The sequence below is a fragment of the Panthera onca genome, chromosome E2 (assembly GCF_046562875.1).
Source record: "Panthera onca isolate mPanOnc1 chromosome E2, mPanOnc1 haplotype 2, whole genome shotgun sequence".
In the NCBI taxonomy this organism is placed as follows: Eukaryota; Metazoa; Chordata; class Mammalia; order Carnivora; family Felidae; genus Panthera; species Panthera onca.
Window position 1 is genome coordinate 15,351,133 of NC_138353.1, and position 15,836 is coordinate 15,366,968.

Genomic DNA, 15,836 nt, shown 5'->3' on the forward strand with positions numbered 1-15,836 from the left:
GAGCTTGGGATCATTGGGAAAAGACTGAGTTACTGACAGACCTTTGAAATAATTGGGGATATTGAGGAATTATGGTCACTGGGGGATCATGGAGTAATTAGAAGATCACTGGGAGATGCTGGGATCACTGAAAAGCGGTTAAAAGCATGGAATCATTGGGAGAATCCAAGATAATTTGGGGGGTCATTGGGAGGGTCTGGGTCATTGGAAGAGAGCTGTCAGATTCTGGAGTCATTTGGAGGTCACTGGAATGACATAGAGTCATTGGGAGAGTCTAACATCATTTGGGAATTAACTGGAAGAGTTATTAGAAGGTCATTGTGCAATTTGGAGGACACGTGAAAGTCACTGGAAGGATATGGGGTTGGGAAGAAGCTGAGGTCTTTGGGAGGGTCTGGATCAATGGGAGGACACTAAAGTGTTTGGGACCATGTAGAGATCACCGGGACCTTCTCGTAGGGATCTGACCAGTCAGTCCTGAGGGTAGGCTGCCCAGTGAAGGTAGGCTCCTGGCCTTATAGTAGGCCATGTTGTAACTAGGGAAGGTGTCTTGGGACAGTCCCAGGTCTGGGGCCTGGCAAGGGGCAAAGGCAAGTCCTCACTTGACACCAGCCGAGAAACTGACAACAGGGAAGAAGAGTCCATCCAGGTTGAAGGCCTCAAAGACGCCCTGCACAGGACAGCCATTGATTCGGAAGGAGATGGATGGCACGCTGAGGTCCAGGCAGCAGCTGACGACATCCTCAGGGGCCAGGAGGTGCTGCCCTGGGGAAGTCACTGGGCGTGCCACGTGTCCTGCACCAGGGTCACAGGGAAGAGTCAAAAGTCAGGGGTCTCAAGACCTCACTGGTCAGAGTCTAATGGTCTCAAGAGGCAAGAGTCAGATATTAGAGAATCTTATGGGATCTGGATCCTGGAAACCCTAAGGTCAAGTGTTCCCATGAAGGGTCCTGGATCTCTGAGATAAGGGAGGAGGTCAAGGTTCCCCTGAAGTTAGGGTCTTGAGAGCTGTGGAGTCAAAGATTACAGTCACCCTGGAGTTAGAATTCTGGAACCCTTGGGGGCTGGAAGTCAAAGGTCAGAAGTCATAATGATCTGGGCAGTTTTCAAGGATCTCTTGGGTCAGAGATCATAGATCTCCTGGGGTCAGAGTTCTGGAGACTATGAGGAAGCAGGTTAGGGGCAAGATTCTGGAAGCATTAGGGTCTTGGAAAATTAGGAATCAGAGGTCAAAATTTGGCCTCTTGTGGGGATCAAGATCCCAAGAAGCCTGTATGGTGAGAGTCTGAGAAGCTCTGGGGCCAATGATCGGGGATGAGGGTCCCCGGAAGGGTCAGGTACCTGTCCAGAGGTGCAGCCCATCAAATCCGTAGGAATAGAGGTCATCACCGACCCCGTTGCCGCCCCAGCCCTCGCCGCCACCGGGGTAAGGGCTGTAGCCCTCAGTGAGGGCCCAGCCCACCCGCAGGTGGGTGGCCTGAGCTGTCAGGAACGGAGCCACCTCGTCCACCATCACCTCAAAGTACCATTTGCCGTACTGTGTGGAGCCCTCTGCTCGGCCCACAAAGATGTTGGGGCGGATGCTGCAGGGAAGATGGGACAGGAGAGGGGGTGAGGGAGAGGTGGGGAGCAAAGCCAGGTTGTTGCAGGGTTGGGGGGGGGAAGGGAGAAGAGAAGGAGAGATACACACAGGAAAAACAGAAGGCAGAGACATGGAGACAGAGAGAGAGAAAGCAGAAACAGAGACCTCAAAAAATAGAGAGAGATGGGCGAGAGACAGAGAAAACGAAATGGAGGAGAAATAGAGACAGATACAGAGGGAGATAGCAAAAAGAGCAAATGCAGAAAAAGACAGAGAAAGAGAGAGGAACAGACAGAGGCAGAAATGGAAGAGGGAGAGAGGACAAGAGGAGGGGGGGCCGGGGTGAGCTGGGGCAAGAGAGGACATCTGTGAGGACCGGGTGTTAAGTCTTGGGGTGGGAGACCGAGGAAGGGACATCCACCTGGGTGTGGAGTCTCTGATCTGGGAAAGGGTTAAGAGGTCTGGGGTCAGGGTGAGGTCAGGCTGGGGTCAGGGGTTACGGGCCAGACCTGGTGACATAGTTGATGAGGCTTGTCTGCAGCAGAAGCTCACGGCCAGGGAGCAAGTTCTCGGTAATGAGATCTTGGTTGGAGCGCACGGCCACGCCATTGCACACACAGAGGGAACACAGCACATCGAGCACCTGGAGGTCGAGGTCAGAGGTCAGGTTGTGAGAGCACCAGGGCGGGGAAATCCGGGGTGGAAAGTCAGAAGTTAAGGATAATGTGCCAGGACAAGAGGTGGAGATTTTGATGGGCAAGGAGGTGGTGGAAGTGCGAGGTCAGGGCTCACAGAGGAAGGTCAAGGGTCAAAGAGAAAGGTCAGGCCGGGGGCCGCAGGATCTGGGGTAAGACGTCAGCAGTGTTAAGGAAGGAGGGACTGGAGTAGGAGGTGAGGAGTCAGAGGGAGGAGGGAAAAGGTTGGTTAGTGATCAGGAGGAGATCAGCAGGGGCTGCACACGTGTGTCTTCGGGTGCCAGGTGGATAATGTACATGTGTGAGGTGGTTAGAAATTGTTCAGTGGGGCGGGGTGCCTGGGTGGCTCAGTCGGTTGAGGGTCCGACTTCGGCTCAAGTCATGATTTCGCGGTCTGTGAGTTCGAGCCCCGCGTTGGGCTCTGTGTTGACAGCTCGGAGCCTGGAGCCTGCTTCCATCCTGTGTCTGCGTCTCCCTCTCTCTCTCTCTGCCCCGCCCCCACTCACACTCTGTCTCTCTGTCTCTCTCAGAAACGGGTAGGACCTGTGGCGAGCTGGAAGGCGTATATGCAGCCCACCTAAAGACTACAAAATCAGAAATTAAAAAATAAAAATGTTGCAGAGATCTAATGAAGCACACCTGTGGCCCAGAATCCATTTAAGAACTGTAAGTTTAAGACCCTTGTGTTGAGATGGAAGCATGTGGGAGTGGAGTCCAGGTAAGAGACAAGATGGGGAGGAGAAAGGGAGTGAGGGAGGTGGAGAATTCCGGGGCCCTGGGAAAAGGTCAGGGTTCAGAGTTCAGGGGATGAGAGGTCAGGGCGAGGGGCCAACCTTGTGGTTCCTCCCGTGCTTGTCCAGGAGGGAGATGATGGACTTGATGTGGTTCTCCTGGATGATATTCAGGACCTCAGGACTCTCAATCAGGACACAGTACAGCACCTCCAGGATCCCTGTGCAGGTGGCAGAATGGTAGGCGAGTGACTGCGGCCCTCCCCTGTGCCAGCCCCTGTCCCCTCCCCCTGGGTTCTCCTACCAGAGGAGGCCTCCAGCCGATCGAGCTTGCTGACCAGCCAGTCCAGGTTGGTGGAGAAGAGGGCACAGTTGGTACGATTGCCACGGATCAGAGAGGCTGAGGGTGGCAAAGAGGCGTCAGACCCCATGGCACCGAGGAGCTGGGGTGCTCTAGGGGAAGCCAGAACCGGGCCCCTTACCCAGGAGTTCATAGAGCAGGTTCACAATCTCTTTCCAGGACTCGGCTGCCTCCTCCCCTGCAAATTCGGCAAAGTGGGCAGCCGTGGTGTAGACATTTAGGCGGTCAATGCAGTTCAGGACCAGGGAGAGCATCCCCTAGGGTGGGGAAAAGGGGCGGGTCACCATGGGAGTCCCAGGCCCTCTCTTCCTTGCCCTTCTTGGATTTGCTAATTCATTCAACTTCAACAACCAGCAACTATGTTCCCAGATCCAACAACATTAGCTCCACGTTCCCGTTCACTCCCATCACCCTCCTCTCCTCCTCAGTTCCCCACATCCGTCCTTGTCCTCTCTGCCTCGGTTCCCAACATAACACGTCCTTATTAACATCAGGACTGCGGACCCTGGGTGGCTCAGTCAATTAGGCGTCCAACTTTGGTTCAGGTCACGATCCCATGGTTCGTGGGTTCAAGCCCCGCGTCCGACTCTGTGCTGACAGCTCAGAGCCTGGAGCCTACTTCGGATTCTGTGTCTCCCTCTCTCTCTGCCCCTCCCTTGCTTGTGCTCTCTCTCTCTCTCAAAATTAAAATAAACATTAAAAAAAAAGACCATCAGGACTGACTGTGCTTTTCCTTCCCGAAGTTTTCTTTCCATCCTATCCACTTCCAAGCATCCCACTCTGGGTCCTAACTGGCTCAGTTTACTCTCCGCGCCAACCACCCGAGAGATTTTTTTTTTTTTTTTTGCATTTTACATTTTAAACTTTGTCTTCTCTTATTGTGAATTATAAAAGGCATACAGAAAAGCACATACAATAATACATACAGTCAGCTCTTGTTATTCGCGGTAGTTAGGTTCTATAAAGTCACCATGAACACGGAGTTAGCAAATCCTGAACCACTCACCTCTCCCGGGGAAAACACGGGGAGTTGCTCTGAGTCACGTTTTTGTCAACCAGTACATAATCTTGGCACATATGTGCGTCCGTTTAAAGACAGTGATTTAATATATATTGTTGATGCATTAACATTAAATTCACGGCCAACAGCACTCTAACTCCTCCTAAATGAAGCATATCCCCCCCTTATTTTCTCCATAAGGCCCACCACAGCCTCTTGCCCTCGAGAGCACTAGACAGCACGTTAGCGCTACACTCGGGGGCCACTTTAAACAGCGAACTCAACAAAAAAACACCAGCGTGTGGAAAATGTGGCACTAAATATACCATGAAAAGGACACCTGTTTACAGGCCGACTGCTGAAACAAGAAGGCGCAGCATCACCCTGTTCAGCCTCAGCCGGGAACATGAGGGCCACCGACACAAATTTTTTGCCACTCCGCACATGTTCACGCGTGACCACGAAGATGTTGCAAGTATTGATGTGAGGGTCACAAATAGATTTTAGCAAGTAGGCAAATTTGCAAAGGCAGATCTGTGCACACCAAAGATCAAACGTGTATGGCTCAACAGATACAAAGAACACCTGTGCAACCGTGACCCAAGCCCGGAAAGAGACCACCGCCAGCCACGCAGAAGTCGCCTGGATGCCCCTCCTGACCACACAAACCTCTCTGCGAGGAATAACCGCTGTCCTGGCTTTTGTAGAAATCCTCTCCTTGCTTTTCTATTTTTACCGCCTATGTATGCGTCAGTGAACAGTCTAATTGAGTTTTGCCTGTTTTTGAACTTGGCGTACACAATAAGTATTCTTCTGGACATGGAGTCTTTTGCTGGGTGTTATGTTTTAAGTTCAAGAACACCGTTTCACGTGGCTGTAGTCCCTTCATTTTCGTGGTGGAGTAGTATCCATATCCGCTGTGTGTGTGTGAACACGCGACATTTGCGGATCCATGCTGGTGGCGGACATTTGGGCTGTTTCTAGCTTTTGGCCATTACGTATAGCGCTACTGTGACAATCACTGTGTCTTTATGCTGGGGGCCCCTATCACTAGTAAGAGAGGCAGCACACGGGGGTAGAGGGCGGTTGGAGTCACACAGAGTGGCTGAGTCACTAACTAGTCGTGATTTTAGGGAACCTATCCCTCTTGTGGCTCCCAAAGTGAAAGTCCTCACCCAGAGCCTGGCCTTCGTCACCTCTCTGCCCTCATCTCCTCCCACTCTGCCCCTAGCTCACCCTGTCCCAAGTCGCCCTGGCCTCCTCATGGTTCTAGAACCTGCCAAGCACACTCCCTGTGCACTGCTCTCCCCTTTGTCTCCTCTCTGTCCCTCCCCCAGGTGTACATGTGGCTGCCTCTCTTCACTCAGGTCCCCTCCCTGACCAGTCTATTTTATTTATTTTTTATTTTTTTTTAAAGTTTATTTATTCTGAGAGAGACAGTGACAGTGCAAGTGGGGGAGACACAGAGAGAAAGAGACAGAGAATCCCAAGCAGGCTCTGCTCTGGCAGTGAAGAGCTGGACGCAGGACTCGAACCCACGAAATCGTGAGATCGTGACCTGAACTGAAACCAAGAGTCAGGCGCTCAACCCACTGAGCCATCCAGGTGCCCCTGTTTTATTTTTCTTTTAAGTTTACTTATTTATTTATTTTTTTTTTTTAATTTTTTTTTCCAACGTTTTTTATTTATTTTTGGGACAGAGAGAGACAGAGCATGAACGGGGGAGGGGCAGAGAGAGAGAGGGAGACACAGAATCGGAAACAGGCTCCAGGCTCCGAGCCATCAGCCCAGCGCCTGACGCGGGGCTCAGAGCCTGACGCGGGGCTCGAACTCACGGACCGTGAGATCGTGACCTGGCTGAAGTCGGACGCTTAACCGACTGCGCCACCCAGGCGCCCCTACTTATTTATTTTGAGAGAGCATGCGTGAGCAGGGGAGGGGCAGAGAAAGAAGGAGAGCGAGAATCCCAAGCAGACTCCACACTTGGTGCTCAGTGCTAGGCTCAATCCCACGATCCTGAGATCGTGACCTGAGCGGAAATCAAGAGTTTGGACACTCAACCGACTGAGCCACCCAGGCGCCCACTGATCACTCTGTTTTAAGGATTTAAAAAAAATTTTTTTAATTTATTTATTTTTGACAGCAGGACAGAGAGAGCGAGCAGGGGAGGGGCAGAGAGAGAAGGAGAGAGAGAATCTCAAGCAGGCTCTGCACTGTCAGCACGGAGTCTGAGGTGGGGCTCAAACCCACAAACTGTGAGATCATGACCTGAGCCAAGACGAATAGTTGGATGCTTAACCAACTGAGCCACCCAGGCTCCCCAAGACCACTCTATTTTAAATTGCAACAACCCCAGCACTCCCTGCTACTTCCCTCCTTTATTTTTTTCTCAGTACTTATCATCTTATATACCATGTAATTTTCTTATTTTATTGATCATCATCTATCCTCCTCACATGTCAGTTCCATAAAGACAGAGATTTTTGTCTGTTTTGCTGACAGCTGTACCCCTTGGCATATTTGTTGGGGAGATAGATGGCTGTTATTTAATCTCTCTGAGCTTCTGTGATCCATCTGTAATATGGGAATTACAACCCCCATGGGGTTATCAGGAGGATGTCATGTATACAGCACCCTTAGCACACAATAAAGGCCAAATTCAAAGTAATAATAACCACTAACACCTATATATCATCTGCTACGTGCTGGCACGGTTCTAAACGTTTGGCCTATACTAATTCCACTCCACAAATAAGTTTCGTTGTTGTTACTATTATCACTTTTGGATCAGATTGGGGAGTCCCTGGAGAGGAGGAGGGTCAGTTGTTAGCCTTTAAACGAACATGCTCCCCTATCACCCGGTGGGGACATCAGACCTCGGGGCCTTTGTCCAGTCCCCTCCTCCCACCCCGTGCGGTCCCCCTCACTCTGACCCCCTGTTGGGCGGAGCCCGCTCCACATCTCTTCCCTTCTTGCTCTCAGAACACACAGACCCCCCCCCAGCTCCTGACTCCAGCAGAGGACCCTCCCTGACGCCCCAAAACCCACCTCTGGCCCTGCCCCTCCTCCCATACCCCACTTTGGTTCAGTCCTCCCAACTGCGGGCCGAGCCCCCACAGACACCATTCCCCCCCCCACTCCCGAGTCCCGCAGCGTCATCCTCAGACTTCTTCCCAGGCCTGGCCGCTTCTACAGGCTTCGCCTCGGCACAGACCTGCGCTTAGGCCCCGCCCCACTCCGGGGTAAGGGATCAGGCCTGCCCCACCCCCTTCGCTCCGGTTGCAACTCGCTCCCACCCGCACCGCCCCTGCTCTGACAAACGCCCTGCCTTTCCCTCAAGGCCCCGCCCACCACCCCAAATTCTCCTCAAGGCCCGCCCTCTCACTTGTTCCCCGAAGGCCTGCGGCCCCGCCCCGTTTATACAGGCCCCGCCGGCTCTGAAACCACTACAGACGCCTTCAGGTCCCTCAGGCTCCGCCCCGCGGCCCCGCCCCGCCCCAACCTCGCTGCGGCCCCACCCCTCCCTCAGGCTCCGCCCCCGCGTCCACAGGCCCCGCCCCGCCCTCGCCACGGCCCCACCTCCTCCTGGAAGAGGCTCTGGCGGTTGCGCAGGCTGCGCAGCTTGCTCTGCTTCTCCTCATGCTGCAGCTCCTCGGAGGGCGGCTCGAAGTAGCCGATGAGGTCCTGCAGGCTCAGGATGACACCCTCGATGGGCAGCGCTGTGCCAGCTGGCGGCCCCGAGCCCCGCGGCTTCCCGCTGAAGCTGTCCAGGCCCCTGTGGGGACGGCGCACCTGTCAGCCAGGAGCCCCGAGCGCTGACTATCATTGGGGCGCTCGCGAGTCCTACCCCCTGCCCCCAAAGGACTCTTACAGACACACCTATTCTACAGAGGGGGAGACTGAGACTCGGAGACAGACAGACATTGGCCTGAGGCCACACAGTGGCCAGCGACAGAGCTAGGACTGGGACTCACTCCTGTGTAAGCACAGGGGGGTGGGTGGAAGCAGGTGTCAGGGCTGGGGAGGTCCAGGATCAAGGATCTGGGTGTCAGGGGTGATCAGGGATGTGAAGTCAAAATCATGGTTGTCAAGGTCAGATTAGGGGTCAAGTGTACAGAAGTCAGAGGTTTAGAGGTTAGGGATCCTGTGTATGTTAGGGGTGTGGAAGTCAGAGGTGGGATTAGAGGGGTCAGGTGTATGACCACGGGGAGCCTGGGGGTCAAGGCGTGGCCCCGCAGGGGGCGGGGGGGGCAGAGTGGGCAGAGTGGCTCACTTGACAAACTGGTTGTACAGGCCAGCGGTGCTGTAAATCATGCGGGCAGCCTGGGACTCCTCCTGCTGGCAGCGAGTCAGTGACAAGGCGTCGTCCATATGGCCTTCCTGGTGCAGCATGGCCTGGCAGGGGCGGGGGGGGGGGGGGCGGGCAGAGAGGTCAGGAGTGGGCCCAGCACCAAGGACGGATCATCTGCCCCCAGATCTCCATCCAGATTCTAGCCCCAAAGCTGCCCCCATCCTCCACTAAATCTCTCTGCCAGACACCCCCTTCTATCCCTCTTCATCTGACTCTTATTCTCTGTCCCCCCCTGCCCCCGCCCCCCCGTCTCCCCTCTGCCTCTGGCTCCATCTCCCTGCCCCTCTTTGTTTCTGTCTTTGTCTCTCTCCCTACGTCTCACATCGCTACCCCATGCTTTGTCTCTTTCTCCCTGTCTTTCCCACTCTGTCTGTATCTCCATCTCTCTCTGCCTTCTGTCTCTATCCGCCTTTGATTCTGTGTTTGTGTCTCCCTCTCTGACTGTCCTGTCTATCTGTCTGTCTCCAGGCCAGACCCTTTCCACCTGTATCTACTGCTGACTTAACACCCTCCCACCAGAAAGGTGTAATGACACCCTCACTTAACATGTCCCAGGCTGAATGCCTGAAAGCCTCTCTGTAAGATGAGACCATCTTCCAGCTTTCTCCTGAGCTGACCTCCCAGCGCCTCGTCCAGTCCTGTGGCTGTAAATACCACCCACCGCTGACGGCTCCCACTACCCGCCTCGGACCAGGCCCATTTCTATATCCTCCGCTCAGGTATCCAACTACAAGCTTCGTTTTTTTTTGAAACGAGCATCTCCCTAGTCTTCCCACTCATTCACTCTTTATCGAGGGGCTCTGTTCTACACATTGGATCCCTGTCATCCTGAGCTGCTGACACTTGGCTGTCCCCGACTCAGCTAATGGCATTTCCATCCTTCCAGTGGCTCAGGGCAAAAATCATGGCATCATCCTCGACCCCTGCCCCTCTCACCTCGAGATCCAGTCTGTCAGGAAATCCTGTTGGCTCCGCCCTCAAGCTACAAACATAATCTGCCACCTTCCCCACCCTGGTCCTGTCCACTGTTTTCTCCCACCTGACCATGGCAGCAGTCGCCTCCCCGGGCTCCCTACTCCAACTCTGGGCCTCACCCCAAACTCATCTATTCCCACGAGCAGCTAAGGAACCTGAGTTAGGTCACCTCCCTGGCCTGCTCAAAACTCTACTGGGGTTCCATCTCACTAGGAGTAAAAGGTGGGACCCTCCCCATGGCCCACAAGGCCCTACATGATCTGCTCCCATCTCCTCTCTGTCCTTATCTTCCAAGACTTGTCCCTCAATCACTGCGCTCCAGCCAAACTGGATCTTCTTCCTGTTATTGCAACAAATCAACCTCATTCCAACCTCAGGGCCTTTGCACATGCCATGCCCTCTGCCCAGAGTAGCTTTTCCACTCTTCAGCTGGAATGCTATGTACTTCATTACAGGTGGTTTATTTACCATGTCTGAGTCTGGGAGGGCAGGACACAGGTCTGTATATCTCATCTATTTTTCCACACACACATCTAGAACAACTGGGACACTCCATAATTTGCCGAATGTTATTCTTGGTCTGTTTGTCACTGTCTTTGTCTCTTTTTGTCTTTTCCATCTCTGCTTCTCTGTCTCTATCTTTCTCTGTTTTTCTGTCTCCATGTCTTTTTGTCTCTGCTTTTCTCTGTCTCTATGTTTCTCTCTCCCTCTCTCTCTTTCCCTGTCCTTCTCCCTTTCTCCCTCTCCCTCTCTCTCCCTTTTCTCTCTCCTCCTCCCTCACTCTATTCATTCTTTCCACCCCATTTTTCCTCTCCCTCTCCCTCTCCCCCCTGTATATCTATCCCTCTTTCTTTTTCCTCTCTCAATCTCAGTTTGTCTTTGAGTCCCCATCTTTCTCTCAGTCCTACCCTCAAACTCCCGGAGGCTCAAGCATGATCACCTCTCGGTCTCCTTCCTGCCCCTGCCAGCACCCCCGCCCCTTCCCCTCACCAGGCACCCACCTTCTTCTTGAGCACGCCAAGCCTCAGGGCCTTGGGGTCCGGGGCCGCATAGGTGAGCCACAGGCCTGAGGCCACGTGCTGCACGAAGCACAGTGACTCCCCATACTTGATCTCAGGGGGACCCATGCCGTCCACATCCCGCTTGGGGGCCGTATCCAGCTTCTCCTGCAGGGGCAGGGGACAGAGGTCAGCCTCCTCTGCCTGAGCATTTAATTGGGGAGAGACTGCAGAATGGAGGCTGGGGCCGGATTTGGGGCCCCAAGTGAGGGAGGGCACCCTGACCCCACCGACCTTGGAGATGCGGAAGCAGAAGGAGGTCGCCTTGGTGTGGGCCTTGCTGGCATCGACCACCATCAGGCCCTGGTCCTCGGTGAGCGCCAGGTACCGCCCAGTGGTAACATGCCGGATACGAAGAGGCTGGCCCCAGCGGAGGTGGCTCCCACTCCAGCTGCAAAGGGTGAGGGTGCCGGGGGGTCAGAGGCTCCCCCAGTCCTCCCATGGACACCACAGTCTTGGTCCAAACCTCATCAAGCCTCCAGCCTTCTTCCAGGGGGGCCCAAACCTTCCTTGGGGCCCTCAAATCTTTCTTAGGACCCCCTGGCCCTCCTTTGGGAACCCCAGTCCTATCTCAGGCCCTCACAACTTCCTCAGGGCTCCTCAGTGCTCCCAGTTTCCCCAGACCCACCACTTTCTCTCCCTCTACTCCCCACACTTTTACTCGGGATCCCCAATCTCTCCTCAGGAACGCCCACCCTCCCCTAGGTCCTTTTCCTCCAGGACTCTGGGACCCTGAAGACCTTCATCACCTTCTGGGGCTCCCCAGATTTCCCCTCAAAATCCTCCAGTTTCTTTCTCAGATCTTCCTTCAAGACCCTGTCTCCCCTCCCAGGCCCCCCAGGAGCTCTTAGCCCCAGCCCCAGCCCCTCCCACCTGATTCTCAGTGGCTCCAGTCTCCAGAGGGAGCGGGCATGGGTGCACACAGATCCCCCCTCGTAGTGGACGAGTCTGGGGACACGGGAGAGAGTGAGGTCAAGGGTTCAGTCGCCCTCCTCCCAGAATGTGATCCCCAACCCCACCCATAGGGTCCAGGTGGCCCGAGCCTGCTTTTACCCTTCCCCTCCTGCCCCAACACCCCAGGGCCTCTTGTCTCCAACCCAGACCTGCGCTGGTCCTCGCTGTCAGCGGGGGAAATGGTAAGACACTCATCCATGTGTCCGTGAAAGAGGCGAAGGACGTGGCCTCCGGTCACATAGCCTGGAAAGGAGCAAGGGAAAGTGTTCATTGTAGGGCTGGAGCCCTGGAGAGGCCTGGGAGCCAAAGTGGAGTTCAGAGGTCCTGCTTCTCCCCTGTGGGAGGTTGGGGATCTGAGTTTTAGGATCTAAAGTGGCAGTCTGAGATTTGGGCTAAGTTTGAGGCCTGAAGCAGGGGTATGAGATTTGGGGTCCGAGGTGGGGAATCTAAGTTTGGGGGTCTGGGTATACAGGGCTGAGGTTGGGGGGGGAATGTGGGTCTGAGTTTGGATTTCTGAGGTTGGGGGTCAGAGGTTTAAGTCTAACATTTCTGGATATTGGGCTCTGAGTGTCAGGTCTTGATTTGGGGTCTGGGTTTAGAGGTTTGATGGTTGGGTCTGAGGTTGGGGTCTGAACTTTGAAGGTTGATTTTGGAGTTCTGAGGTTCGGGGTCTGAAGTTATCGTCGACAGTTTCGAAGTCTGAGTTGGAGAAGCTTCAGAGTTAGAAGTTGGTGGGTTTGACATTAAGGCCTGAGTTTCAGGATCTGTGGTTTGAGTCTCAGCTTGGGTGTGGGGTTTGGGTGTTAAGAGCTGGGGTCAAAGTTTTGGGGTCATGCTTTGGGATCTTAGCACGGGAAGAATTTGGAAGGTGATTTTAGATGTCTGAGGTTAAAGTTTGGAGATCTGAGGTCAGTTGGCTGAGATTTGGGGTCGGAATTAGAGGTCTTGGCTTGGATATCTGAGTTTGAATGTGGGGGTCTGGGTGTGGGGAGCTGAGGTCTCCATCTGTATTTGCCTTCTAAGGCTTGCGGATCTGAGGGCTAAGTTCCAAATGCGGTGCTCTAAGCTTTGGATCTGAGTTTAAGGGTCTGCCTTCCAGGACCTTGAGTGGGGCATGTGAGTTTTGGAGTCTAGATTTGGGTGTCTGATACTGAGTGTGGGGTTTAGAGTCTGAACTCCAGGGTTCTGGATTTGGGGTCAGTATGGACATGTTTGAGGGGCAAGGGGGGAGGTCTGTTCTGGGGGTCTCCGTTTAGGGACAGGAGGTGTGGGACCCTCACCCTCTTCGCAGCCGGAGCAGATGGGGTTCATGTTCCACAGTGTCTGCATGAAGGAGGCGTCCACCTGGAGCTCCCCGCTGGCCGTTGACAGGTGCTGGGGGCGGCCGGGAGGTGGCGGTCAGAGACGGTGGGTGAGAATAGTCCGGAGTCAGAGGCCGGAAACCAAAGGTGGAAGCCGGCAGACAGGGGACAGAAAATCAGAGATCACAGATCGGAAAACCAAGATCAAACTGGGCAGTGGGGCCCGGAAGACCAGAAATGGATGTCAGAGGTCGGGAAACCAGGAATCAGGCGTCCGACCGCTGGGGCCAGAGAGCTGGCAAATCAGTGACCGGGAGACGGGGGACCCCGTGCGCCCCCAGCCCTGGGCAGTAGTAGCTATGCCAGGGGGTGGGGGGGGGTGGGGGGGCGGGATTGCTCACCAGGTAGCGCTCTGAGGAGACGCTGACGAGGATGAGGTCGTCCCCAACGCGGACCTTCTCTCCTTCCGACCTCTGCTTAGAGGCCGGGTGTGCCGTCCACCAACAGGCCTCCCCTAGGGAGGGCGCAGGGCTGTCAGGATGAGGACTACCCAGAATGCCCTTCCCCGAGGGGTCCCCAGCCCTCGGCCCCAAATTCTCTTATCACGACCACCCCCTCTCTGCCTCCCGCCCTCACACTCTCTGCCTCGGGTCCCCCCCCACGCTGGTCCGAGTCTCCCTCGTCGCCCCCGTCCCTGCCCCCGCCGGGCCTGCACCTTCCCCACCGCGGCCCCTGGCCGCAGCGCCCCCGTCGCCGCCCTCCCCGCTCCAGCCCCACACCTGTGGCATCTTCCTGGAGTCCCACGTCGAAGGCCAGCTTGTCGGTCATGGAGCGCGAGGTGGTAAGACAGCTCAGGTACTAGGATCGCAGAGGGGAGTCAGCCTCCTCCCGGCCCTCGCCCCGCCCCTGCCCCCGCCCCCTCGCTCTCACACTCACCATGCCGCTGTGCGTGTGCCGGAGCAGGATGGCATGGCCGTACAGGAGTGTCCTGTGTCCCCCACCCTGGGACGACTGCAGGGGGGAGGGGGTGGAGAGAGGGCACAGAGTGAGACCAGACCCCCCCCCTCCCCACCAGGCGTCCAGCCTATCCTACGTGGCAATACGCTCCCCATAAAATACCATGCTGGCCCGGACACCAGAAAGCCTTAGCTCAGACCCTCAACAGATTCTTGGCCTCGGTTTCCCCATTCATGGAAGTAGGGGCTGTGTCTCTGAGAAGCCTGTGGGTAGGGTGTTTTCTAGTTCCCAAAGCCCACTCTGTCCTCCCTGCCTCCTTCATCCTGTTGAGCAGGCCCCAGAGTCCCTCAGGGAGGCCGAACCGCTCTTCCGGTTGGTCTCCTGAGAGTCCCCCCTAACTCGTATTCCGTGGACCCTGGTCCCTTTCGCCGTAACCTGTCATAAGACAGCTGAGCGGCAGCCCATGTGCGCCTGGGTAGTCCTACCAGGTGTTAAATATTTGAACATCCTCATAGGGACCCCGCCCTGCGCCGCCACACACGCCGAAGCACAAGGAGCCCGGGCCCCTCCCGGGGTGGGTACATCGGATATACACCCGGTCACTCGATGGCGTCATGCCTCCCATCCTGGCTCTCACATGCCCATGCTCTGAGGGCGCCATGTGATGGGGCCACCTGATCACACGGCAGACCCACTCCTGGAGCGGAGGGGACCCACACTTGGGGCAGGGGGGAGGTGAGAGGAGAGGTCCCATGCAGAGAAGAGCTGGGATCAGGGGCGGAGGGAAGGATGGGAAAGAGGACAGAGGAGCAGGCGCGGGAACGGGTCGGGGGGCTCAGAAGCCCCCACCCCCTTCCTTCCTTCCTGGCTGGCCTGTCTGGGCTCCACAGCCCCTGACAGCTGGGGTGGGGGAGACCCCCAGCCCCTGTGTGCAGGACGTGGGCCCAAGAGCAGGGCCTGGGGCCGGGAGAGGTGGAAGAGGCAGGTGACACCCAAGGCCAGACCTACCCACTTATCCAAATTGAGGGCCTGTGAGGGGCGGGGCAGAGAGAGGAAGAAGAGCAGGCGGTGAGCGACCCCCATGGCTTCCCACCCAGCCCTGCCACCGCGCCCCGCCAGGCCGGGAGCCTCACCTCCACGCCAGCCTCCACCGTGTTGGCCAGCATCTCCTGCAGGGCCCGGACCGACAGAGACTGCTCCAGGACGAAGCAACAGATGGCCAGATCGGGGGGCACGTTCTGCGGTGGGGGGGGGGGATATGAGTGGGGGGCGCGAAGGCCCCTGAGCGCCGGTCTGAATACCCACACCCCTTGGAGACCCAGACCTGGCCCCGGTCCCCGGAGGAGCCCCTGCACCCTGCCACCCCTGCGGACACCGGCATCACAGAAGACATGCCTCCTTCCCTCAAACACCTAAACCCTAGCCGAGCCTCACGGAAGCTTCCCACCCCCCACCTAAACCCAAAGCGAGCCTCAGCCCTCTCTCAGACACGCTGCACCTGTTCTAACGCCACAGGACATGCCTCCCCCTGCAGATAACCCGAATTTCTGCAATCCCAAAGGAGCCCCCCGCCTCCCCGTCTCCTGCTGTCACCAGCAGACGCTCCCAACTCCTGTCTTCTCCCTCACACGCCCATGAACCTTGCTTCCAAATCACATCCAACCTTTCTCCTCCCTCCCCAGTCTCCCACCCAGTCCTCTGACTCCCAGACACCCTCCCCCTTGGATCCAAGACTCTCTAACCCGCTCAGACCCTTGGCCTCCTCCGTGATCTGACTCCACGTCCCTTCCCTCTCCCAGTCCCTGCCCTCACCCCTCAGGTCACCTCTTCTCTCAGACCCTGAGTCCACCTCGCCCTCAGACCCAGGCTCC

At 56.0% G+C, this 15,836-nt stretch overlaps 1 protein-coding gene across 4 annotated transcripts in view; it reads right to left on the minus strand.

The window, feature by feature from the left end:
* Positions 1 to 15,836, minus strand: part of RYR1 (ryanodine receptor 1) — a 117,222-nt gene that overhangs the window by 95,831 nt on the left and 5,555 nt on the right. For all 4 annotated transcript variants that reach the window (XM_078438458.2, XM_078438459.2, XM_078438457.2 and 1 more), the window contains exons 3-19: positions 15,099 to 15,203; positions 13,945 to 14,019; positions 13,788 to 13,866; positions 13,410 to 13,522; positions 12,988 to 13,081; positions 11,857 to 11,950; positions 11,627 to 11,701; positions 10,988 to 11,144; positions 10,697 to 10,861; positions 8,643 to 8,764; positions 7,949 to 8,144; positions 3,491 to 3,626; positions 3,313 to 3,408; positions 3,111 to 3,229; positions 2,092 to 2,225; positions 1,342 to 1,583; positions 603 to 795 (exon numbers count right to left, since the gene is read on the minus strand). In XM_078438458.2, coding sequence (XP_078294584.1) covers positions 603 to 795; positions 1,342 to 1,583; positions 2,092 to 2,225; positions 3,111 to 3,229; positions 3,313 to 3,408; positions 3,491 to 3,626; positions 7,949 to 8,144; positions 8,643 to 8,764; positions 10,697 to 10,861; positions 10,988 to 11,144; positions 11,627 to 11,701; positions 11,857 to 11,950; positions 12,988 to 13,081; positions 13,410 to 13,522; positions 13,788 to 13,866; positions 13,945 to 14,019; positions 15,099 to 15,203 — 2,195 coding nt within the window. The remainder of the gene's footprint in view (positions 1 to 602; positions 796 to 1,341; positions 1,584 to 2,091; positions 2,226 to 3,110; positions 3,230 to 3,312; positions 3,409 to 3,490; positions 3,627 to 7,948; positions 8,145 to 8,642; positions 8,765 to 10,696; positions 10,862 to 10,987; positions 11,145 to 11,626; positions 11,702 to 11,856; positions 11,951 to 12,987; positions 13,082 to 13,409; positions 13,523 to 13,787; positions 13,867 to 13,944; positions 14,020 to 15,098; positions 15,204 to 15,836) is intronic.